Here is a 27,501-nt window from a genome sequence, read left to right as displayed (position 1 = left end):
TGTTTTTTCAGCTGACAACCAGCTGAGAAGGCAGTGTGAACTGAAAGATACCAGGATAACTCCCAATCAGAATTCTCTCTCCTCTTGGCCTGCAAATATCTGAAACTATCCTTAGAGAATCATTTAATTCTTTAGAGTCATCTAAAGCACAAATGTACCTAAAGGGGACAACCTTTTAAGCCATTTTCAGCTAATCTGTGGTATGAAGTAGGAGAAATTCACTGACAGAAGGATGAAGAAGGGGAAGTGTGGGGGAGAAGGGCTGAAAGTGACAGAGACAAATGACTACTTCACAATTTTGCCCCAAGCCGATTAGAAAGAAAACTTCAAAATAGCTCAGCATCACAGAGTGAGCAATCGCATTACTGCCCCAGTTTCTTCAACAACATACAGAATTTTATCGTGCAGTCCTTTCCCTAGCAAACAAAGGGAAGACTGAGAGCTGCCAGCACCTTTCAGGGACGTGCTGAGTACACCACACCTCCCCAGTCTCAGCTGCTATAGAGATGGACACCTTATTTATTTTCAGCTCAATTTCCAGGTGTCACAATGGCTGAGTCCCAGGACCTGGTAAAACCTGTGACATCATTTTCCTTGGCCCTTAAAGAAACCTGCTTATTTCTTTGCAAAATAAATTTGCAAGTTTATTTGTTTATTTCCTGCAAATAAATCTCTTGTCTAGCAGCCAAACTATAACAGCTAAGTCAGACAAGAAAAAGCTGGCATATAACTAATAATAATAACTAATAAAAACAAAAACAGCAATGGAGCTAAGAGGAACTATCATTTATTGCTTCCTTTGTGCTGGGCATTGTGCTAAATACTTCATACATGTGTGCACGCATGATATAGCTTATTTAATGCTCACAACTCTAGGAGATAAAGAAGCCTATCTGAGGTCACACATATTGAAAGTGGCAGAACCAGAACTTAGAGACAGCTTCTCCGATTTCCAAGCCAGGGCACCACGCCGCCACACGCTGCTACTTCAAACAGGAAATTTCCCATGGACAAGGTACTTGTTAAGCTTTCAAGGAAAAACAAAAGAAAGGTTACCCTAGGCTGTGCAGCATGATTTACCTCTGGGTGAAAAGAGTCTTGTTGAAAGCTTAGAACTCTTGGTTGTTATTAAAACAAGTTATCAAAATCCCCAAGTCTTTCACAGACATTTTTCAAATCTCATACATCCAAACCTCAGTAATTTAGAAATGGTGGCATTTTCTGATGCATAGTCTAGGAATTAATAAATTCCTGAAGAGGTAACAAAGGCACTTTACCCAATCAAGTCTCTCCTCAGAATTTCAGAAACATCCATTGACACAAAAACAGCGTGATGCAGCTACCATGGACGTGCTCCGGCTGTCACTCAGTGTCTAATCTGCTAGCGGCCCAGCCAGTACTCCAACATAGATGTCTACCAGCCCAGCATGTTAGGACTGTTTTGTTACTCAATGAAATTTCATTTTCTTATCTTTTAAAAAGTCTAAATTTAGACCTCATTTTCTCCATGACTTTCCTCTAATTATTTCCAGATTAATTAAGTGACATTAAAGTAACAAAGAGAAGTACTTTTGTCGTGTTTCTAGGCAATTTCAAAGTGCAAAAGTAACAAATCCACTGATTTTTTTACTTATAATTCTTTATCTTTTACTCACAATGGTTTTATATTTGTGGGCTCATTTTACCCCATGAATACTGGATATCACGAGTTCTATTTTATAGCAAGAAAATAAGAGACATTACTTCTCAAGGATATACAAGGATTCAAGCACTGACAATGGATTTTCTGATTTGTGATTAGTATCCTTCCCTTTTTAATACATTGGAACCATTGTCATGAAATTCATTCAATCATTAAGTGCTTGAATGCCTTCTATACACCAGAAATGTCTAAGCACCTGAGTACACAATGAAGAGGACAGACTCCCTGGTCCCAGGAAGCTTGGTGTCTAGGGCAGTGTTTTTCATGCTATAGAATGTAATCCACGAATGGGTCATGAAATTGATTTAGTAGCTTTGACCAGCATTTTTTAAAAGAAAATATAAAGTATCTTAGAGTGCATCACATGTAATAGGGTAAATAGCATTTCATGAAGTTTGCTCAAGTTTATATATGGATACCGGGTTCAGGTAAAACATTTATTTCTATGAATTGCCATCAAAGAAATTTGAAAGCCATTGATCTATGGAATCTAGTTATAAGTATAATATGCTACTGACCCACTATGGTGAAAATTTGAGCAATTGGTTTACCGTCTCAGTGCCTGTTTCCTCCATTATAGATTCAGTTTAATTAATATTCATTTCACTCCTAAATACTGGGAAATATGTTTTTTAAGTAATCAGGAAAAATCCTTAAACTGTTCTGAGTTCATTAAGTAAACCATATGCTTTTCTTAAGTTGTACATAATTTATATTCTTCTGATAAGTATTTGCAAGCATGTTATTTCATTGGGTTATTGCTACCAATATTGCTGCTGACTTTCTGACTTACTGCCTTCAGAGGTAAAAACAAAAACCCCATGTATGGATGAGAGTCAGCTGGTATAGCAACAAATTTACCCCCACAGAGACACATTTAGTTATCTATTCCCACATAACAAACTTCCCCCCAAATTTAGTAGTTTAAAAGAAAGCGCTTTTATTATGTCTCTTGGTTTTGCGGGTAAGGAATTCAGGCAGGGCTGGACTGAGCAGTCCGTCTGCCCTACAAGGGCTTTACTGGGGTCCTTCTGTGCTGTCGGCTGAGACTGAGCTAATCTGGAGATAACACAGTGGTTCACTCTCTCACATGGCACCTTGGTGGAACACATCTCCATGTGGGACCTGGAGAGCATAACAGACCCTACCCTAATTCATGAAGACCCCACTTCTCAGAGAATATGTGGCCATTTCCATCATGCCACACTCTCCAAATCCTAAATCCATCCAGTACTGCACTCTTAGCAGAGATTAAGTGACATGACACATGCAATACCTAGAACTCACCTTGACTGAAAGGTAGAGCCACATTAACTCCCAGTTAATTCTCTGGCAAGAGAATAGCAGACATACCACTTTGGAGTGTAAGTGAGCTCCCTGACAGCAACTAAGGTGGTTGCTATTAGAAAGAGTATCAGTTATTGGGTTTTAAAAGCTGCACAGTTGTTCCAAAAAGATATAAAAGAATGGCCAAACTCAGAAGCAGGCGTGGAAGAAAGAACATGGTTAAGGACATCCTAGAAAATCCACAATCTGAGAAATGTTTACATATTACTGTATATAAGAGAGAACAATTTTAGTTGTATCTGATTAACTATACACAGAATGATAAAAATAAAGGAAACTAACTTTTTTCCACTAAATGTGCCCATAGGCGAAGTGTTCCCAATATTTATGTATTTAAAAAAAACAAAAAACAACCGTTTGAAATGGAGATTCCCAGACCCCGTCTCCAGACCCTCTGTATCATGGATTCTTGGTAAAGGCCAGAAATCTGATCCATAACAGATACTCCAGGTGGTTCAATAGAAATGGTTTGAGAACCTCGGCTGAAGGCAACCTGTCTACTTCATCCACTGCTATCAGTGAAGAGCAGGGAGTATCATTTGTATGACTCTCAAAGAGGAAGGAGGCCCTGGGTTCAGAGAAGGAGAGCTGTTTTGAAGTCCTGTCCTTTGCTTCACGATGTGAAGAGCTACATCTCAGCACAGTTATTTCCCCACCACCCTCAGAACCCTCAAGGGAAGGTATTTCTTTCATAGAAGCACCAGGCCACTCAAAAAAAAAAAAAAAAAAAACATTTACTAAAGGTGAAGGTGGGAACAGACATCTGATAGCAGTAGAACTCAGAGACCTTGATATCCTAAACTCATACTTGTAATGCTGTTCCCACACCCACACACATAAGCAAACAGCCTTCATATTTGGAAGAGCAAAAAAAGAGGTCATTCTTTGTTTTGATCAGCTTTAGAAGCAAAGGATCCTCCCAGAGCTGATCCCCAAAGTAAGGCAATCAAGAACATATGCTGAGAATCTTAATATCTGCAAATTTAATGTGGTTTTTTTTAAATAAAAGCCTTCCCTTTCCCATTTCACCTGGCTGTGTCTTGTTCTACCAGCATGGGTGTACAGTGTAAGGGAATGGCATCATTTTGAGGGAGACAAGCTGGGTGAACATGTGAGGTTTCACACCATAAAATCCTATAGGGCCTGTGCAGATTAGAATGTTGTTGACACTGATATGAGTTTCCATCAGCATAGACTAGGGGGAGAAGAGAGAAATGGGGTGTGCCCAATAGTCTTCAGAGCTATTATGTACCCAGACATGGTCCTATGGGGATGTGTAGTTCTCTTGCTCATGGTGATCATTCAAATGTATGTATGTCATTATCATTAAGATCAGCCAAGAGGCTTCTGCTAACTAATGATGCCCAGCTTTGGGTCCCAGAGGAGCCATGGGCATTTGGAGATTGATTTTTTTCTGCCAAAACCTTATTCAGAAAGTCACTTGTTTAGATGGTAATGTGTGAACAGCTCAATTAATAGAATTATTCATTATTACTAAGATTTGCACATTATAAAAAGAAAGCAATAGTCTAAAAAGATCAAGGGAGGGACTTCCCTGGCAGTCCGGTGGTTAAGACTTCACCTTCCAAGGCAGAGGGTGCAGGTTCAATCCTGGGTTTGGGAGCTAAGATTCCATATGCCTCAGGGCCAAAAAAACAAAACCAAAACAAAAGTGAATTATAACAAATTCAATAAAGACTTTTAAAAAATGGTCCACATCAAACAAAAATCTTTTAATAAAATAAAATGGTAAAGGGAACAGTCTTCCAGCATCACGGCATAATGTGCCATGGATCTATAGCAACAGAAAGTAACTGCATTAGGGCCAGATTCTGTACTTACCAGTGGTCAAGCTTTCAAGATACCCCAGTTGGCGGGGGCAAGCCACTGTTCAACTCTGAATAGCACTTTATAAAAGAAAAAAAAGCACATAATACCAAGTTTCTTCTCTACACTGATAGTTCAGAAAAACAGTATAACACAACTGCACTTTACAGTTCAGGGAGTCTCATGACAACTGGCCAGCAAATTAGGAAGTTATTTGGCAACCCACACTGAAGTGATGGTCTTCTTTGCCACAGGCATAGTATACTATAAACATAAATCCTCTCTGACCAATGTAGAAAGAGCCTAGAGTTTTCAGCAAGTTAAGCCATTTGCTTCAGGCAGAATACACCTAGTGCATCCAAATCAGATAGACATCAATCCATTTTCCCTTAAGAAAGCCAAGTCCACAGCGCTCCTGAAAACCTCTATTGCCTTTCTTTCCCTCATTGAGGAAGGATGTCTCCAGCTATAATAGGCAACCCCATATATATCAGGGAACTGATGTTTAATACCTCTCCTTTTATTTGACATTTCTATTTACTTGTCTCACTACCACTCTTACACAACCTTTAAATCATTTTCTCTTTACTTCTACTAATTTCCTAGGTTTTCCCCAAGTAACTATAGCCCACCTCCTTTAATACAGAGACTAGAGCTGCAAGGGATGATATGGATTATTTATTCTAACAAACACATTTATAGATGAGAAAACCAAGGTCCCATCTATTAGGTACTTTATGGAATTTGATACCTGAAGTCATAGATAAAACTCTCAAAAGCTTCTCTGTGGCTCCTCTGGCTTCTCTGGAGTTTCTGCCTCGGTTCAGTTACAGAATTCATCTAAGAGACCATTCTGACAGTGAAAATCTTATCATCTGCAAATTTAATGATTTAAGTTCAAAGCTTTCTCTTAAGCACAGCACATGACGTCATCTTGTTCTAACAGCATGGATGTAGACTTGTGTTCCTCTCAAAAACCCATACCAAGGAGTACAGCACCATAAATCATGTCTCTCTGAAAGCCCTGTGAGCCTCATACCCTGGCAAGGTGACGTATTCCAAAAGGGCTACCCACAAAGTTTCTTAGAAAACGTGACTTGATGAAGACAAAGGAATATAGTTAATGGTGACCCTCTCTAAATGTCTATGTCAGAGATACGATTTCTCCCATTGACATAGTTTTTTAAAACCCTCACTTTCTTGAATTAAATTATGTTGCATAGTTTCTCTTCTGTACTGTATATTAGAATGGAACATAAACACAGCAGTTCAAAGAAAGTTTCTAAACCAGAGAGTTTAGTATTGTATGAGAGATACTTATAATCACATGCATTTCCATGTAACCCCAAATTCATTAATGCCTTTAAGAACAGGGTACCATGTTCAGAACTATGCATATATGTCAATAAAAAATAAAATATGTATTTAATCAAATACTGTCCACACATTGATCTCAGATGATCAATACCTTAAAACAAAGGGTCTAACATCAATTTATTATATCCTTTTTCATCTACTTCTTTTACATTTTAAGTGAAATTCTCTAGAGAACATCCATAAATTGAGATATCTGTATGCCTATAGCAGAAAAACGCCTACTCATATGGAAAAAAATTTTTTAACATTTCTACCTCACCTGGAGTAATTGCAAAGGCTTTGGGACAGGAAACACTAACCAAGTAAATGTGACCAATTTGATGGATAATACACACTTTGATTGAAGAAATTTTGTGCCCAAGCTCAGCTCTAGGCACTGCGGTCATGGATGAAACGGACGAACTGTATACTCATGATGCTTGCATTCTCATCAAGCAAGGTGGGGCACAGAGAAACCAATACTCCGTAATAACTCAGGTGTTGGTTGATAAGCAATGTGTAGAAAATAATAGGGAACACAGGCAAATAAGGCAGACGGGGAACAGAATGTGTTACTATTTTTATAAAATGGGAGGAAGTGATAAGGTGACGCTGAGCAGAGTCATGAAGGAAATGAAAGAAGGGAGTTATGCTGATATCTGCGGAAACGACATTCCACACATGGGAAACACCGTGTGCAAAGGGCCAAACAGGCAACGAGCCTATAGGTAAATGGTGAAGGGAGAGGAGACAAGGACAAAGATGGAGCAGATCCTTTAGCATTCTGGAGGTCATTGTAAGGACTTCTACTTTTCTACTGAAAGAACTGGGAAAACACTCGAAGGGTTTCATCAGACGTGGTGAGACCCAACTTGAAAAGCATTGTTTTGGCTGTGTGGGCAGAATATAAGACAGGGGGCAGGCAGAGACCTACCCCATTTAGCAAGCTGCAGTCTAGCCCAGATGATGACTTAAATCAGGGTTGTAGTGATGGAAGCCAATACAGTGTGCAGATGCTGGGGATAATTGGAAGATGAGGCTATCAGGATCAGCTTCACAAGAAAGGAGGACTAATACCTGACATTATTTTATTAGAGTTTAACACTGTCAGCTTTTGACTTGGATCCCTAGATGCAGTAGCTCCTATTCGTTGTTTGAATTAATTGTTGTAAATAAGTTTCTAATCCTAGCCTGAGAACACATTTAGATAGAAAAGAGGAAAAACAGATGTTTAGCAACTAAGAAGAGGGGAGAAGAACAAAAACTAAGTAGAACAAAACAAAAACTTCTTGAGTATTTTTATTTAGAGATTATTGTGCATCCAACTTTGGTATTTCTTTGGGGAGGGAAGAGAAGATAAAGGAACATAATTGGAAAGAAGACACGACAGCATTATGTGGCAAAATGGGCTGAGGTATTAAGTTGAAGATCAAGTGGAATTTCTGTTGATAAGGTAATTAAGTTGTATCATGGGTTCTATTTTCTCTTTCCATGAATCTTGTCTCATAAGAAATGAATCACTAAATGAAGCAATCTTTGCTGTCTTAAGTTCTAACCCCACATTTGGAAACTAACTCTTGAGTTTATAGAAAATAATTTCCTCTTCAAACTACTGGTAACAGTTGAAGACATTTTGGTCATAAAGGGAAAATTAAATTAGTAATAATGGATTCTGTCTCCTACTGAGAAATCTCGACATAACAAGGCTACCAAATGGTTGGCTAGCAGTGTCACATCTGCCCAGACAACATTATCAACACTTGCACTTCTTTTGAAATGGGACCAAGGGGCCCTAGCACAAGTAAATTAAGGTGAAGGCTAAAACAAAAACAGGTCCAATAACAAAGCAGGAGGACAAGGCAACAGATAGTGGATGGAAATTGTATTCCACGACCATAGCAGTAAAATCTCTAAACAAGCAGACACACTGGGAGAAATCATGGGGGGTCACTGGGAGCAAGGAAATGGAACAGATGGAACCAGACTGGAATGTCTGTTCTATTTAAATGTTTATTTTTTTCTAAGTCTGATGCACAGAGTAACACACTGATTCTCAGGAACCAAGTTTCAGCCACTGAACTGACTAACAGACTTGGCATCCATGAGAATCTATTAAATAAATACATTTAGCATTGATTGAGAGCCCAGTTACTCAGAAAAATCGGGTCATTTTCTCCAAAGCCTGGCCAGTCTCTGCATTACTGGTACAAGAAAAATGGATTTCATGGTGCTAGACAAAGCTGCCACTTGGCTGCATTGATCTCTAAAGCTTCACCAACTTTTGTGAAGCAAAACATGCCTTATGATGGACGTGAATGGTCCTTCTGTGGTCAGCTGTGGAACTTATTAGGTCTTTTTCAGCTTTCTTCAGTTTTCACCTTAAATAGCAAAAAGCACCATGTTAACCTATAGTAACAGCTGCTACTCAGCCCCACTCCCAGGAAAGCCAAAAATAAGCCTGCACACTTATTTCTGACAAAAAGGACAATTATAGAAATCTGCCTAACCGCACTTAATAAAATAGGCTAAACTTATGCCATTAAAAATCTTGTGAGAATTTCATTAGAATTGTAGAAAAGCTCATCACAAACACACACACACGAAAATGACAGTACTTTCCTCTTCCACATATTTTACTACCTTGGGGAATAACAGATGGACTGATACAGGAGGCATATGTAAAATATTTATGAAAGGCAAAGTAATTGTGATGGTAAACTCATAAAACAGTAATTTCCTCTGCTATATTCAGCAGCATGTACAAAAATGAGAATATCTTTTACATAATAAAAAATGCACTGACAAAAGCTACAGATGAGACAGTAAAAGAAAAGCAGAAAAATGCAAGTTACAATCCCCTTTGATACACTAAAAAGTGTTTAGGAAAAAAATAAAACTGCAGTGTCTTGTGGGTTTTTTGCTGTTATCATTCCTTGCAAGAAGACCTTGAATTTGCACTATCTTCCTCTCAAATAGTTTAGACATTCTATCATAGGGTGTTCCCTTTAAAGTCCCTATGAAGCAGGTAGATAATTTCAGGTTACTCTGTAACGTTCCATGATGACGTTCACATGGTGTTTGGCAGAAGATTATGTGACACTAATGGTTTGAGAATTTTCCATGCGCCTACCTTTGTAGCCCATGTACTTCTTAACATGGTCAAAATATACCCGATTTTTAAGAAATTAGAATGCAATGAGCAAGCAGATCATAAGTGCACACTTAAGATAGCATTCATCAAATTCCATAACACTATGGGGAACACTGGCATAGGTTTCTGATACTATCTTTATAAATGCAGGTAGAAGGGATTAGACGAGTTCAAAGTGGACAGCAAGGAACACTAACACACTAATCCCTGGTTATGCTAGATGTGCCCCCATGACACATCATTCCTTTGCGATCTCTGAAAATGAAAATTCTGCACAGAAATAATAAAACTTGATCCTGGAAAAGATGAAGAGCTTAGTCAAAATGTCAAAGGCAGTACTGCTATGGGCTGCTCTCAGCCCAGCCAGTTCTCTGCAAGCACAGTCAATGCCACCATGTGACTTGAGAAGGAGAAAGGCCAACTTGCTCAAAAACAAGGCTGCTCACAAGCCTCAGATTTGCTGTCATTTCTTCAGGATAATAAATTATTTTTTCCCCTGTTGAAATTTCCATTGGCTCCACTGTTTTTTGAAAGGCAACCATTCATACAATCATTCAAAAAAGTATTTATACAGTGTCTGTTCCATGACCAGCAAGATGAATAAAATAATTAAAAAGACAAGCAGAGCCCCAGCATACTTTCTAGTCAAAAGTGTAAGACTTAAGATGCTAACGGGGGAAAAAGGCAAGGGAAAAATTCAGTTTTAAGACTGGGTAACATGACAGAAAGTAACTGGTTGGTTACTTTAGACTAGATGGTTGGATGATAGCCTTTTCCAGAGGATGATGTTTTACATGTGGATGACAAGAAGGAGCCAGATATGTGATTAAGAGAGGGAATAATATTCCTGGTAGAAGCAACAGCTATTGCAAAAGGCCAGAAATTGAGAAACAGATATTCTGTATTAGATAACAAAATCAAAAGGGGATGGGGGTCAGGGGAGGAGAGAATTAGATGAATTCAGGAAGCTAAGCAGTGTCTAAATCGTGCTGAGATTTATTAACTAGAGTTAGGAGAGCACAGAGAGGCCACAGGAGGTGTGTACGTGGGTGACTTACATTTACAAATACGCTGGCTGCTGTAGAGAAAAAGCACTGCAGGAAAGCACGGATGGACACAGAGAGCCCAGTGGTGAGGCTGTTACAGTAACTGAGAGAGAGAGAATGCTGGCCTGGTCCAGGGCACTGGATGCAAACAGACAAGTAGCTGGAGGTAGAGGCAGAGTTGACTGGACCTGATGATAGGTTTGACATGGGAGGAGAGAGAAAAAAGGAAAGAAGTGTAAATGTTAGACTTTTGGTTTGGATAACTGACCAGATGGTGAGACCATTCACTGAGAAAAGGAAGACTAAACAGGGACAGGTCAAGGAATCAAAATTATGTGTTGGCCACTTGATTCTGAAATGTCTATTAAACAGTCACATGAAGATGCCAAGTAGACAGGTGAACACAAGGAAGCTGTAGGGAAAGTACACACTGAGTGGCCAGGAGCACTCCCCTGGGTTTCCAGTGAACTGTGGTTTGAACTTCATCTCACCTTGTTCTTTCTCTTGCCTTACCTAGCTTTGATGAAGCAAGAATCAGATAAAGTATATGAAGAAGCTTTGCAAAGAATAAATTAATGCCCTCACATTTGTAATTATTATCACATATCACCTTCCATCAAATATTTATCTGGTACACACTGTGTCCTCACCATGGAAGTTTCAGGAAACGTAAATTATGCCATCCATGTCCCCCAGGATATTGTAGCTTCTAGTGGGCTCACGTGGGAAAGAAAAGTGAGCCTCATTTAAAAAATGATAAAAAGGAACAATCTCCAAAAAAGCTAGCACGTCACATGACTCCTCTGTAACCTCAGGCAGCCACACAGACTTGACTTTCTTATTTTCTCACACACCAAGACAAAGAGCTGGAATTGAGAGGCTGGAGTTTCCCTAGCAGGGTGTCTGCTGAAAGACTTCTAGTGCTCCAACTATGGTGAATGTTCCCACACTGAATGCCACATAGTAGCAAATTTCACAATCAGCTTCTCCTTCATGTTTAAAGACATTCCTATGAAAAATGCAGTTTCATGCAGCAAGACTATTTCCACTGTGATAGTGAATGTGAACACTTTAGCATGAAGTTAGTTTATTTGATTATTAACTGAGAGAGCTATGTCTTTAAAGAATGGGACAGCTGACTGGGCAGCTTGACCTGGGCTGTGGTCAGGTAGCCAAGGAGATCATCTCTCTAGTGCAGAGCACGCCAGATGGACAGACCAAGGACAGGATGTCAGCAGTTCCAAAAGGTAATGTGAGGCCATTGTTAACTGATTCTCTTGGCCATGTTGTTTCATCCCATGGAGGATGGGGGTACTTGCTTTTGTTCTCATTTGGTAAAAGGAAAAAGCTTTCAGGGAGACATAGATATAACTTAGCTGTCTTTATATTTCTCACCAAAAAAAAATGTTCAAAACAAGTTCAGCTAGGAATTTCATCTGGGAAAATGATGACCCATAAAAAGAATGAATATTTGTATCCATATTATACTCACACCCTGACACGGTCATCACTGTTTTCACTAATGAGAGCATCATCCCTTTGAAATGCCTTTCTTTCTGCAAACTATCATGAAATTGAAGTTCTTACAACTCAGCTCTCACTAGAATTTTCACTGAGGTTATCCACTTGAAGAATGAAAACAGATGAAACCATTCTCAAAGGCAGTGGGTTCACAGATGATTCTTGGGTCTACAGAGTCATCCTGTTCATAGAGAACAAAATTAATTAAGGTATTGAAAATAATAATTAATTTAACAATCTAAGCAAATTGCCATGAGTATTCAATTTTACGCACTGTATTTTAACCAGTTTGGAAATTGCCAAAGTTAATTTTAAACCCACAAGTGACTCCTTTTAACAGTGTTTATGCTGATCAACTCTCTCTAAGAGGTATGACATTAGTGGAGGTAAGATCCAGGATACACACTAATTTTGTGCAGAGCACATTTTGAAACTTGACCTGCTGCAGCATTAAATCACCTAGCATTTTCTAAAGCCAAGTTAAAATGAGTTTTCCACTTAATTTTAACTAGTATCTAGGATTATCCATGCCAGTAGCTCTATGGCCCCCTTGACTAATGCAGAATTTTCTGTCCTGCTCTGTTTTCCAGCCTCTGCCAGCACATACATGCCGACGGTGTGCAACGGCCGGGAAGTCCTCGACTCCACCACCTCATCTCTGTGATTGTGAATTGCAGTTCAGTTGTCGTGTTTTTAGGATATTAGATGAAAGTGCTCGTGTGCAGCTCCAGAATGTGGAAACAGCAAAAGAATACCCCTAGTACCTTTTTTTAGAAACAGTACAATAAATTATTTTTAAGGACTGTACAGTATATAGTGATGTGCTAGAACTTTTTAGACTGATTTTAGTGATTATTAATGATTCCTTAGAACCTGGAAATAACCCATTGTTTACAGAGCTGAGCACTGGTGACAGGGTCAGTCTATTAGAAAATATGGTGGCAATATTAGATAACTTTTTTTCCTATGAAGTTTTTTGTAGGCCCTTGTTGTAACTAACTTAGGATGAGTTTCTATGTTGTATATTAAAGTTACATTATGTGTAACAGATTGTTTTTCTCAGCACAAAATCAAAAGCATCTGTATTAATGTAAAGATACTGAGAATAAAACCTTCAAGGTTTTCCAGCATGGTGGATAATGGCCTTGTTCTTATTTAATCATTCCCGGTAATTTGAATATGTTGATTTAGACCATTTCTATTTTATTGTTGGAAGAAATTACCTAACTATGCTTCTCTTTACATCTGTTAATAGATATAATGAACACAAGTTTTACCCTGTAAGAGAATTGTAAGCACGTCTAGACTTCTTCGCAGATCTTTGCAGATCACATGATCAGAATTTGACTGATGACACCAAAAATATCAGGTTATCACAGTGGCCAGACAATAATACCCTTATTGGTTTAAGCCACATCTGCAAGGCAATCCAGAATTTGCCCAAATAGGTCTCTGAAGTGAGGAGAGAGTTCATCCATTCCTGTATTCCTCTGAATACCAAAACTGACCTGTCAGGGAAGGTTTGATGGCTCTCATTTCCCAAAACCACCTAAATTTCTAGCAAGGAGCCTGGAAACGCATCTTGTTATTCCATTGGAAAATCACTTTGGTGGTTCACAGCTGATTGAGGCAATGAAAATGCAGGCTATCTTCTTTTCCAAAGTCCCAAGAACAGTGTTTAGGAGCACACAGACTTGTCACTAAACTTGACTATTTTACCTAAATAAAGGAGCACACAGGGAAAGCACGGATAAGCTAAAATGGGGTCATTACCAGTACTGTCCTATTTCTCCTGATAAATCCTTGAGTCACAAATCATTTATTAATGTTGAAAAATCACTGAGAATCTAACTATCTGCTAGGTCCTGCACCAGATACCATGGACAGAGCATGTATTCATTTCCTGTAACTAATCTGACAACTTAACATGAACTCGGTGGCTTAAAACAACAAAAATTGACTCTGCGCAGCTGCACCTTCTTGGCTATGGGGAGAATCCGTCCCATTCCTCTTCTAGTTTCTGGTGGTGGTCAGCTTCTTGACATCTTATCACTCCAATCTCTCCAACCGTCTTCATGTCACATTCTCCTCTGTGCGTCTTTTACGAGGACACTTGTCATTGGATTTAGGGTACACCTGGATAATGCAGGATGATCTTATCTCAAGATCCTTAATTGCATCTGCTAAGGCCCTTTTTTGAAATGAAGTAACATTAGGATGTGTAACTTCTAGGGGGCCATGCTTCAACTCATGACAGGGAAAAAGAGGATTAACATGTACTTGCCTTTAAGAAGCATCAAGACTGGAAAATATGCTAATGAGGAGACTGCCGCTGAGGGAGACCGTGAGCGGAAGGAAGAGGAGGCGATGAGGGACCCACAGGCTAAGTAACCAGGGCCTAGATAATCAAGACTGACACTATTTTTAAAGTATCCAGAAATAACGAGTAGGTGCATAAAAGCCAACATGACTGGCCTTGAAGGAAATAAACTGAGGAGTCCTATGTTAGCAATTCTCTTCTTCCTTCTAGATGCCTTTGAATCAGCACCCTCATCAATGTGTCCAAAACTCACCAGATGCTCAAAGACAACAGTGCAAACAGTCTCTAAATTCTCAGATTCAAAGAATCTGAGAGGGAGTGGGTGTGGCAGATTGGGTAACAATAGTTGTCAAAAAAGACACTAGATGTCAAAAATGAACTCTGTTGTGACTGAAACTGGCAGGAGTGCTAGATATGTGTACTCAGAATGAGTACCTGCTCAAAATCAAGGCTGAGGCAAGGATGATGGCAGAGAAAATAAACTCAGTCCACTGATGGGATTTGACAGGCCGAGGAAGGCAACATCAGGTGGGCTGTTCAGAGACACTGCTGATGCCCAAAACAATCAAACTGATCGTGGATCTTCTTAAACAAGACAATTAGGTTGTGGGTGAATCCTGAGTGGGTGTTTCTGAGGACCGAGTTTTGATCTGTGGCCACTGTATTTCACTCCCTGTCTTTACACTGAAAGTGCATTGACTGACAGCTCTCATCATCTTTTTCTTCCCTGCCATGAACCGTGTTTCCTATTCAAATGCACACATCCTAACATGAGATCCCTAGAAGTAATTTTTTTAAAGAGTTCAGCATATGTATGGAAAATAGCAACTATAAAATCTTTTTACATGAGCCATTTCAAACCAATAGGTTTTGGATTGATTTTTTTTTTTTTAACTCCAGTAACAACATTTCATTCTCTCAGAATATAAAACTTGCTGAGCTGATCCATCTTTGCAAAAATGTCCTGAATGTAAGGAACTCAAGCAGAATGATGTATCCCACTCATAAACAAACATGGCAGAGCCTCATGATATGGCTGATTTTTGTTGGATTCGTGAGTGTTTACAGCTTTTGAAATTCTGTGTCCTCTCTAGCTTAAATACTAATATTCACTTGCCCACTCAGGTTTCTCACAGCAACATAAAAAGATCCCATTCTCAAACTGTGGGGCAAGCTGGTTTGCAGACCACATGGAGGACAAATTAAGAGAGTGGCTGAGAAAGGAGGTAATTCAGCCAGTGTGCCTTTGCAGATTCAACCCTGCAGTTCCTCTCGGCTAGTCCCGCTGCTTTATCCATGAAGCCACCATGATAGTTTGGGGTGTCAGAGCTCTGTAGCAAAAGGCCACAGAGAAGCAAAAATAAAGTGAGGTGCCAGGAAGATGGAACATCAGTATGGATTAAAACCTTCACAGTCCTAATAAGGCCCAATCCCATGAATAAGGCAATTATCACTCCGGCTCTGTGAAAGAAAGTTTAGATTTGCATAATCCCCACTGGTTAGACTCATTAATTTAACCCAAGCCATGGTAATTTGAAATCTGTTGAAGGCTTGGATGGAAACCCTTAGATGGCTAGCTAAGATAAAAGAAATATTACTCCCTTCAAAACCAAATTTACCAATATCCACAAACTTTTTTATATAGTATTCTTCATCCAGGAGTCTTTATTAATAAGATGAGGAAAATTCCAAGAAATGAAAAGCCTAACTGGAATATTTTGCTCAAGGCAATTGGAGGTCTGTTTCTTGAACCACCAATCATTAAAGGAATCCCAAGTGTCCTTTGCAGTTCAGTCAGTCTTGAAATAGGATTTGGTAAATACGTGTGGACTGAGGTGTACGTGGCTTGAATACATGCAATGGATGCTCCAGTGCTGCCAGGGAAACCTATCCAGCACCAGAGTTCAAGAACTTAGGCTGACACTACTTTTATGCATCAATATATGCTACTTCCAAATAGTTAATTGAAATAAATCTGTCAAAGAGACGGAATATTATTTCCAAATCTAGTTACCTTAGCAATAAATGTTGTAGAAATCACAATGAGAAAAGACTTTTAAATCAGTCTTACTGGTTGACTTTGAACCAATTCATTTGTTGTAGTTTTATCATTTCCTAATCAATATCCACAATCAAGTCCCAGAACTGCAAAAGGAACTCAGAAGAGTATCTGGCTTTGTCTTTGGTGAGTGATTAAATCATCAAGGGAAGGTAATGGGCTAATTTTTTCTTGATCATCTCTAGAAACTTGAGAAACTTTGAAGGTGTAAACTCCTAAAGGGCAAAGAATCTGTGCAAATAGGTTATTCCAAATAGTTTTGCTTGTGGGTTGTTTAGTGATGGAAAACAGTGGTCAGCAAGCCATAGCCGAGAGGTCAAATCCTAGACTAGCATCTGTTTTTATAAAATCTGTGAGCTAAGAATGCTTCTACATTTTTAAATAGTTGGAGGGAAAATTCCAAAAGTAATATTTCATGACAAATAAAACTAAACTCAAATTTTCATGTACATCAAGTTTCATCAGAATGTAGCCATACCCATTTGTGTATAGACTATTTGTGGCTGCTTTCATGATAGAATGGCAGAGCTGAAACAGAGACCACATGACCTGAAAAGCTGAAAATACTACCTGACCCTTTACAGAAAAAGACTGCTGACTTCTGATCTAGACAAGTGCAATAGTATATCCACTAATAGCAATTGTAATAGTAGTATCAATTAATTTTCAATTATTTGTCCCCATCTTTTACTTCATTTATGATTCTAAAATGAACTCATCTGAAAGCATTAAACCAAAATAAAATTCAGCAAAAGTATAATCTCTGGCCATTTACTAGTGTCCAAAGAATAAGTCAAGTGTTGGTATTAGGTTTATCCTCCTTGAGTCCTTTGCTTAGAGCAATCTTAATTTAGAACTCAGTTATGTAAACCTTAGATAATGTTCATGGTCACTAGGAAATAGATGTGAGGATATGTAAATCCTCGGAAGTTCTATTCTACCTATCTTTAGTATAAAAAGGTAAATGTGAGAAATACACTGCCAATTAAATCAACTTCCCACCCCAGCTCTCAGGAAATTTATGTTCATAAGAAAGAGACAAATGATCTGCATATTAGCCTCCCATCAGGAATGACCATGAGTCACAGGAAATATCTCTACTGACAGATGTCAGATGACCAGATTTGTCTTGAACTACCCCAGAGGGTAAATGACTAGACACAGGTAATCCTTCCATATAACCATTTAAATCACCTTTTCTCTCCCTGGGAAGAAAATAATGACAAAAATCTATACAAAAATACTATGAAACATTTTTAATCCTGAAAAGGACTTGATTACTAGTGATCAAAGAGGGGAAAAGTCAATAAGAATAAAGTTCAATCTTTTAAATCAAGTGAATACAAATCAAATTGCTCAACACTGTTAAATGGCATGATATAATTTGTCTATGGAAGATATGGTCTCATTCAGTGGAAAACTGATTTAAATATGTTTTGACAGAGTGCTAAGAGATTTTATCGGTGATAGCTGAGTTAATGGAGTATTTAAGGCTTCACAACTGCCTTTTAGAAAAATAACAAATAACTTCTTCCACCACTTAGAGGGGAAAAGATATAACAAATGTCAATTAAGTCAGAAACGTGATTAATTTATTTATGCCTTTCAACATTACACAGAGCTTTGCAAAGGCAAGACATAAAGTAAGTTTTATAGCCAGAATTCGTCTGAATATCTTCCTCATAATATTCGTTCTGTCATACTTCTTCAGTGGTTGAAATAAAATGACAATCCACTGGGATCTAAATGAAAAAGTCAGCTCTTTCCAAAGATGGGACTGAGCTGCCAAAATCTATTTAATATCTAAAATAAGAAATAAATAAAATTTTCAATACCAACTATATTTTCTGAGAGTTCATTAAAATTTAAGGCATTTTTGACATGTCAGAGATTTTAGTCCAGTGACAAGAGAAGAAAGATGCTATCTGCGAGCAAATCCCAATTATCTCTATGGCTTGGAACATACATGCTGAACACAGCAAAGATGAAGACAGAGGTGACTATGTGGAAACTTCCTGACTCTGTCCAGTCTGTACAACTTTGCCAGGGCTCCTCTGAAAGGGTGCATTTCAAGTGTATTTTTATTCTTTTGTTTAATTTTTGATCGAAATGGGGAATGGCTCACCAGCAGTAATGGCAGGATAAAAATGATTAATGCCAAAATAATTTCCTCATTATAATAAAATGCAAGAAATCAAATGTAGAAAAGGTTTATGTAAAGCAATATCATCTGTGAATTTCACAAAAAACAACAAAGCCCACCTCACCTATACTCATGAATCCAACAGTAGTGACATACACAAAACAAACATTCATTCAACAATAACAATGGTCCACTGTTTTACCCACCAGTGAAATAAATTCAATTATTTATTTTTCCTTCATTGGCCACAAACCTAAGGATGACCTGCTGAATCAAAAATTACAAGGCATACCTCACTGACAGACTGGGGGCAAAACATTTAACAAACTTGTCCCTATGCCCTACCTCACTGGCCAATTACCAATCTTTTTAGAACTCTGGATTAAAACCTATAAAGATCACTGTTTACTGAAAACAAACAAGATCACCCTAGATTTTAAATGGTCAGGAAACTCCCCTCTTTCCTAGTTTTAAAACAAGTTTTACACAAAATTGGTCAAACCAAGCTTCGTTCAAACTTTTTTCGACAAATACTCAATTCCTGCTAATACCAGTATAACCTGTCCATCAGAGAAAATACCACAATTATCTGCATCATTTTTGAATAAGAGCAACAATACTTATTTCATAGCTTCTTATGGTACAACAACATTCTTATTTTGAATACAGATATATGCAATTTTCTAAAATTGAATTTCCAAGTAACTTAAAAAGAAAACTTCCATGGAAGTAATAATCCTTACATGTAATAACCTTTCATGTTTGACATACAGCAAATGTATCCACTGCCATTTTCTGGAGGCCATAAATTATCCCAGTACCTCCATACAGTTATCTGTACTTATACAAAGCCATCCCACTTTTTTCTCATGATTTTGCAAGTGATTTGATAAAAATAAGTTTTTCTATTCCTTCTAAATTATACTTCAAGTATTACATAAATTATTTCAAGCCATTTGACTTCTGTGATAGTGTCAGCTTGTTTTTATTAGGGGAAAGTCCAAGCTTTCTCTTCGCCTTTTTTTTAAGAATCCCATTTCTTAAAAAGCCCTTCTTACCAGTTCCAACAATGATGGAATTTCAAAGGCGATTATAAGTTTAGATAACCCAAGCACATGCTGACTCTTCATTAAGAATTACTGCTTACTTAGACTCCTGAAATCAAGAAGGATACCCTATGGAAAAATGAAAAATCTATTGTCTTTCTTTGTTCATCATTTTTAATAGAAAACATGTTTAAAGGTCATTCAGGAAAATAAATAATGGGAAAAATAACTGTACCTTAAAAAACTTTTCAAATCTTCCCCAAAATATAAACAAAGACAAGACATACATGGGATCACAATGCATATGCTCACATTAGCCCTCCAAACACACTTTTTATATAGAATTTATAAAGAAGAAAAATTACCCATTAATTATATGGCATGCATCAGCAGTGCACTGGTGGGCTTAACCTTGATTTTGAGTTATGTGTATATACAGATAAATCTCTTCCTGAGTTGAGCTTCATCTTCAGTTGAGACTCAAACCATTTGCTTTCTTATTTTTGGCAAGACACTTGACCATGTATAAGGCAATCTATCATTTCAACATCCTTCCCTTCTCAGTGGCGTGGCCCTCCTCTGTAACATCTCCAATGTGCCAGATATGAGGACAGGCTCTAAACTATGGTTCTGTAAAACTAGAGAGTGGGTTTCTTTGTTCATTAGTCTGACAGCTACAGCACTGTCTTTTCATATATTTGGAGATCTTGAGGATTTCAGTTGAACAGATTCAAAATGGTCTTCTTTTTCCTATGGGGGAAAATATAAAGACAAAATGAACTCATTAAAATACAGTTAAGATTTTAGGATCTTACCTACCCAGAAAGTAAGTTCTGAAATCAGTTCAAAGTATGTCCCAGCCACTCATAATTGGGATTTTACATTTAAAGGGGAGGGTTCGGTTCAGTTCAGTTGCTCAGTCATGTCTGAAACAGATAGCATGCCTACCCCAAAGACACACAATCCAAAATAGAAGCAAGCACATGACTGTAATAGATACCGAAAGATACAGCTGTGATCCTTATGAAGAAATTCACTGAGACCCTTCCAAGGAGGACATCTGATCTGAGTGCTGAAATAGATGACCTATCCATGTAAACTGTAAATAGTAAACTAAATATTCTCAAGATAACATAGGGTAAATAATAAGAAAAAAGGAGAGCAGAAATAAAGAGAACACAAATAAGACATAAGATCATTTGGGTTCACTGATAAGTTTTAGGAAAATCTTTGGGGATCATGTTTAATAAAGATATTAAAAACAAGCCATCTCAGATAAAAAATCAAAATTTTATGCAAGTATATCATTGATGGAATTTGTTTTATAATGCATTCAAAATTTAATCTATTAAGATAAATTCTTCTTCTTTAATGGGGAGAAAAGGAAGTAGCAAAATTTCTCCCAATGTTTTCATTGTTAGACAAAGCTTTCCAAAGGCTGCTAGAATGTAGTGGAGGGACTAGGCTGTTGAGGAGAATAAAGATGAAAAGAATTAAGATTATTTTAAAAGTGAAAGAAATATGAAGCAGATCAGTCCTGGGTGCACATGAATATGTGTATAAAACAGAGAAGTGAAATGAGAAAGTAACAGGAAATAGATTCTGAGTATCTGTCAAGATGAATCAGTTTGCCTTTGTGTCTTCGCCCATTTAAGCAGAGAAGTCCAAGACTTCAGATCAATGTTAGGGCTACATGGTCAGGATTACAGAAAAAAAAAAAAAAAATCACAGTGCGAACAAGCATATCCCATTTCCCTGCCTCTGCCCAGGCGACAAACCCCGGGGAGAGCAGCCTGCATATTGCAGGACCCTAACCCACTCGTTCTAGGAGAATCTACCTCAAGTCTCACATATCCCAGTCTTAATTTTGTAGGAATAAACATTAATAACCCAAATATTTGTTAAACATCCATATGTTGCAGGAACAGGAACATGGACTAGACTTTATGGGATACAAAATGCCTGCCCTCAAGGATCTCACCATGTATTACAGGAAAGAGCATTAGACATCAGCCATGAACTAGAATGTGGTCCACTGGAGAAGGGAATGGCAAACCACTTCATTATTCTTGCCTTGAGAACCCCATGAACAATATGAAAAGGCAAAATGATAGGATACCAAAAGAGGAACTCTACGGATCAGTAGGTGCCCAATATGCTACTGGAGATCAGTGGAGAAATAAATCCAGAAAGAATGAAGGGATGGAGCCAAAGCAAAAAAAATACCCACTTGTGGATGGGACTGGTGATAGAAGCAAGGCTCGATGCTGTAAAGAGCAATATTGCGTTGCAACCTGGAATGTCAGGTCCATGAATCAAGGCAAATTGGAAGTGGTCAAACAGGAGATGGCAAGAGTGAACATAGACATTCTAGGAATCAGTGAATTAAAATGGACTGGAATGGGTGAATTTAACTCAGATGACCATTATATCTACTACTGTGGGCAGGAATCCCTTAGAAGAAATGGAGCAGCCATCATGGTCAACAAAAGCGTCTGAAATGCAGTACTTGGATGCAATCTCAAAATGACAGAATGATCTCTGTTCATTTCCAAGGCAAACCATTCAATATCACGGTAATCCAAGACTATACCCCGACCAATAACACTGAAGAAGATGAAGTTGAATGGTTCTATGAAGACCTACAAGACCTTTTAGAACTAACACTCAAAAAAGATCCTTTTCATTATAGGGGACTGGAATGCAAAAGTAGGAAGTCAAGAAACACCTGGAGTAACAGGCAAATGTGCCCTTGGAGTATGGAATGAAGCAGGGCAAAGGCTAATAGAGTTTTGCCAAGAGAACTCACTGGTCATAGCAAAAACCCTCTTCTAACAACACAAGAGAAGACTCTACACATGGACAGCACCAGATGGTCAACACCAAAATCAGATGGATTATATTCTTTGCAACCAAAGATGGAGAAGCTGTATAGAGTTAGCAAAAACAAGACCAGGAGCTGACTGTGGCTCAGATCATGACTCCTTATTGCCAAATTCAGACTTAAATTGAAGAAAGTAGGGAAAACCACTAGACCATTCAGGTATGAAATAAATCATATCCCTTATGGTTATACAATGGAAGTGAGAAACAGATTTAAGGGACTAGATCTGATAGACAGAGTGCCTGATGAACTCTGGACGGAGGTTCATGACATTGTATGGAGACAGGGATCAAGACCATCCCCATGGAAAAGGAATGCAAAAAAGTGAAATGGCTGTCTGGGGAGGCCTTACAAATAGCTGTTAAAAGAAGAGAGGCGAAAAGCAAAGGAGAAAAGGAAAGATATAAGCATCTGAATGCAGAGTTCCAAAGAATAACAAAGAGAGATAAGAAAGCCTTCCTCAGTGATCAATGCAAAGAAATGGAGGAAAACAACAGAATAGGAAAAACAAGAGATCTCTTCAAGAAAATTAGAGATAGCAAGGGAACATTTCATGCAAAGATGGGCTCAATAAAGGACAGAAATGGTATGGACCTAACAGAAGCAGAAGATATTAAGAAGAGGTGGCAAGAATACACAGAAGAACTGTACAAAAAAGATCTTCACGACCAAGATAATCATGATGGTGTGATCACTCACCTAGCGCTAGACATCCTGGAATGTGAAGTCAAGTGGGCCTTGGAAAGCATCACTATGAACAAAGCTAGTGGAGGTGATGAAATTCCAGTTGAGCTATATCAAATCCTGAAAGATGATGCTGTGAAGTGCTGGACTCAATATTCCAGCAAATTTGGAAAACTCAGCAGTGGCCACAGGACTGCAAAAGGTCAGTTTTCATTCCAATACCAAAGAAAGGGAATGCCAAAGAATGCTCAAACTACCGCACAATTGCACTCATCTCACACACTAGTAAAGTAATGCTTAATATTCTCCAAGACAGGCATCAGCAATACATGAACCATGAACTTCCAGATGTTCAAGCAGGTTTTAGAAAAGGCAGAGGAACCAGAGATCAAATTGCCAACATCAGCTGGATCATGGATAAAGCAGGAGAGTTCCAGAAAAATATCTATTTCTGCTTTATTGACTACACCAAAGTCTTTGAATATGTGGATCACAATAAACTGTGGAAAATTCTGAAAGAAATGGGAATGCCAGACCACCTGACCTGCCTCTTGAGAAACCTATATTCTGGTCAGGAAGCAACAATTAGAACTGGACATGGAACAACAGACTGGTTCCAAATAGGAAAAGGAGTACGTCAAGGCTTGTCACCCTGCTGATTTAACTTCTTATTTAACTTATTTAACTTCATGTATTTTCACCCTGATTATTTAACTTATATGCAGAGTACATCATGAGAAACGCTGGACTGGAATAAGCACAAGCTGGAATCAAGATTGCCAGGAGAAATATCAATAACCTCAGATATGCAGATGACACCACCCTTATGTCAGAAAATGAAGAGGAACTAAAAAGCCTCTTGATGAAAGTGAAAGAGGAGAGTGAAAAAGTTGGCTTAAAGCCCACATTCAGAAAACTAAGATCACGGCATCTGGTCCTATCACTGCATGGGAAATAGATGGGGAAACAGCGGAAACAGTGTCAGACTTTATTTTTCCAGGCTCCAAAATCACTGCAGATGGTGATTACAGCCATGAAATTAAAAGACGCTTACTCCTTGGCAGGTAAGTTATGACCAACCTAGATAGCATGTTAAAAAGCAAAGATATCACTTTGCCAACAAAAGTCCATCTAGTCAAGGCTATGGCTATTCCAGTGGTCATGTATGGATGTGAGAGTTGGACTGTGAAGAAAGCTGATCACCGAAGAATTGATGCTTTTGAACTGTGGTGCTGGAGAAGACTCTTGAGAGTCCCTTGGACTGCAAGGAGATCCAACCAGTCCATTCTAAAGGAGATCAATCCTGGGTGTTCATTGGAAGGACTGATACTAAAGCTGAAACTCCAATACTTTGGCCACCTCATGGGAAGAGTGACTCACTGGAAAAGACTCTGATGCTGGGCAGGATTGTGGGCAGGAGGAGAAGGGGACGACAGAGAATGAGATGACTGGATGGCATCATCAACTCGATGGACATGAGTTTGAGTGAATTCCGGGAGTTGGTTATGGACAGGGAGGCCTGGCATGCTGTGATTCATGGGGTCGCAAAGAGTCAGACATGACTGTGCAACTGAAATGAACTGAACTGAACTGAAGGAGGCAAAAGACCTGTACTCAGAAAATTATAATATACTGATGAAAGAAATCAAAGACAATACAAATAGCTGGAGAGATTATACCATGGTTCTTAGATTGGAAGAATCAATATTATGAAAATTACTATACTACCCAAAGCAATCTACAGATTCAATGAAATCACTAGCAAATTATCAATGGCGTTTTTCTTAGAAATAGAACAAAAAAATTTACAATTAGTAAGGAATTAAAAAGATCATGAATAGCCAAAGCAATGCTGAAAAAGAAAAACAGAACTGGAGAAATCAATCTCCCTGACTTCAAATTATACAGTAAAGCTACAGTAACCAAGACATGATGGTACTGGCACAAAACAGAAACATAGATCAATGGAACAGAATATAAATCCTAGAGATAAACCCAAACACCTATGGTGACCTAGCCTATGACACAGGAGGCAAGAATATACAATGGAGAAAAGACAGACTCTTCAATAAGTGGTTCTGGGGAAACTGGACAGCTACATGTGAAAAAATGAAATTAGAACACTTTCTAAAATCATATACAAAAATAAACTAAAAATGGCTTAAAGACCTAAATGTAAGATCAGACACTATACAACTCTTAGAGAAAAATATAGCCAGAACACTTTGGCATAAATCACAGCAAGATCTTTTATGACCCATCTTCTAAAGAAATGAAAATAGAAATAAACAAATGGGACCTAATCAAACTTAAAATCTTTTCCACAGCAAAAGAAACTATAAACAAGACAAAGGCAACTCTCAGAATGGAAGAAATTATCTGCAAATGAAGCAACTGACAAGAGTTGCTCCAAAATATACAAAAAGCACCTGTAGCTCAATATAAAAAAAAACAAACAACCCAATCAAAAAATGGGTGGTAGACTTAAACAGAGATTTCTCCAAAGAAGAAATGGCCACACAGATGGCCAGGAGGCACATGAAAAGATGGTCAACATCCCTAATTATTAGAGAAACACAAATCAAAACCACAGTGAGGTATTACCCCACACTGGTCAGAATAGCCATCATCAAAAAAATCTATAAACAATAAAGGCTAGAGCATGTGGAGAAAAGGGAGCCCTCTGCACTGTCGGTAGAAATGTAAACTGATACAGCCACTGTGGAGAAGAGGATGGAGGTTCTTTGCTGCTGCTAAGTCACTTCAGTCATATCCGACTCTGTGTGACCCCATAGATGGCAGCCCACCAGGCTCCCCCATCCCTGAGATTCTCCAGGCAAGAATACCGGAGTGGGTTCCCATTTCCTTCTCCAGTGCATGAAAGTGAAAAATGAAAGTGAAGTCGCTCAGTCGTGTCCGACTCCCAGCGACCCCATGGACTGCAACCCACCAGGTTCCTCCATCCATGGGATTTTCCAGGCAAGAGTACTGGAGTGGGGTGCCATCGCCTTCTCCATCAGTGTTCATTGCATCACTATAAACAATAACCAGGACATGGAAGCAAACTAAATGTCCATCAACAGAGGAATCAATAAAGATGTGGTACATATATACAATAGGTTATTATTCAGCCATAAAAAGGAACAAAACTGTGCCATTCACAGAGACATGGACGGACCTAGAGACTGTCATCCATGAGTGAGGTAAGTCAGAAAAAATAATATTGTATATTAGTCCATAAATGTGGAATCTAGAAAAATGGTATAGATGAACCTATGTGCAAAGCAGAAATGTGGGCACAGATGTAAAGAACAAACATAAGAACCGAGGCGGGGAAGACGGGGAAGGATGAACTGAGAGACTGGAATTGACATACATACACACTATTACGTATAAAGTAGATAACTAATGAGAACAAACTATACAGCACAGGGAACTCTACTCAATGCTCCATGGTAACCTAAATGGCAAAGAAACTCAAAAAAGAGGGGCTATATGTATATGTATAACTGACTCACTTTGTTAGTACAGCAGAAACTAACACAACACTGTAAAGCTGTGACACTCCAATTAAAAAAAAAAAAAAAAAGACTTCTACTGTAGCCCACATGGACAAAGGTAGAAAACACACTAGGTCTCCCTCAGTGTTTTTCAAAGACCTTGACCTTCCTGGACCTGAATGTTCACAGGCACAGAACTCCAGTAGATGAGTAAAAATAAGGTGGAACTTCAGCTACTGAAATGGGACAAACTGATTTGTGGCAGTGGAGGATCAACAGTGTAGTCTGATAATGAGGCACCTAGGAAGTGCCTCATTACACCCTGAGAGATACAAAGGTTTTTGCTTTTCAAGGTTACCCTTTCACCTCCCTATGAAGGAAAATGTTCCACTCTCAAATTGTTGCAAGTGCCTTAGATTTAACAGTCTGCTGTCTACCAAATCCACCAGATGCTCTCACCACAATTTGGTTGCCATTCCCCCTTAAACTTAATGAAAAGTATCAGAAATAGTGGTATGGTGCCAGCTTCTGCCCCAAAATAACAACATTCGACATGTCCATTCCCACCATTCAATCATTCCATGGAGCAGACAAATACCACCCAGTCTGCGGCATGGGCAAACAGGAAAAGCTGGACTAACTGTCCTCAAGCAGTCTCTCCAAAGACAAAGAAGAGACACAGCTGTCAGAGGTAAATCAGAAACACTAAGGTTTGTAAGCCAGCAAGAAGGTCGCAAGCACTATCAACCAGTGCTGCCTAGCTAAAGAGATTCCACTTGGTGTCCCTAACAATCATAAATAAATACTTTCTTTCCACTGGCACCAAGTGTACCTACAGGACTATACTTTTTACAAGAACCAGACATTAACTTCTCTCCTAGAAACAGCATAGCTTGTACCCTAGGAGTGGTCCTA

The 27,501-nt window shown here is 38.6% G+C and overlaps 2 protein-coding genes across 8 annotated transcripts in view; one reads left to right on the top strand and one right to left on the bottom strand.

The window, feature by feature from the left end:
- GRM3 (glutamate metabotropic receptor 3) overlaps positions 1-12,614 on the top strand; it is a 102,844-nt gene extending 90,230 nt beyond the window's left edge. The window contains exon 5 of the mRNA XM_055420628.2: positions 12,541-12,614. Coding sequence (XP_055276603.1) covers positions 12,541-12,614 — 74 coding nt within the window. The remainder of the gene's footprint in view (positions 1-12,540) is intronic.
- Positions 12,615-20,033: 7,419 nt separating this feature from the next.
- The window catches only part of ELAPOR2 (endosome-lysosome associated apoptosis and autophagy regulator family member 2), a 233,610-nt gene continuing 226,142 nt past the window's right edge, over positions 20,034-27,501 (bottom strand). For all 7 annotated transcript variants that reach the window (XR_016036919.1, XR_016036918.1, XR_016036917.1 and 4 more), the window contains one exon: positions 20,034-20,268. Coding sequence is in view for 1 of the 7 variants with exons in the window: in XM_055420627.2 (XP_055276602.2) it covers positions 20,209-20,268 (60 nt within the window). In the remaining 6 variants the exon portion in view is untranslated. The remainder of the gene's footprint in view (positions 20,269-27,501) is intronic.

Source organism: Moschus berezovskii, chromosome 3, assembly GCF_049115385.1.
Source record: "Moschus berezovskii isolate FMDL1 chromosome 3, NW_MosBer_1.0, whole genome shotgun sequence".
NCBI classification, from domain to species: Eukaryota; Metazoa; Chordata; class Mammalia; order Artiodactyla; family Moschidae; genus Moschus; species Moschus berezovskii.
Note: the sequence above shows the minus strand (reverse complement) of the source record. Positions and strands in the feature narration are given on the sequence as shown.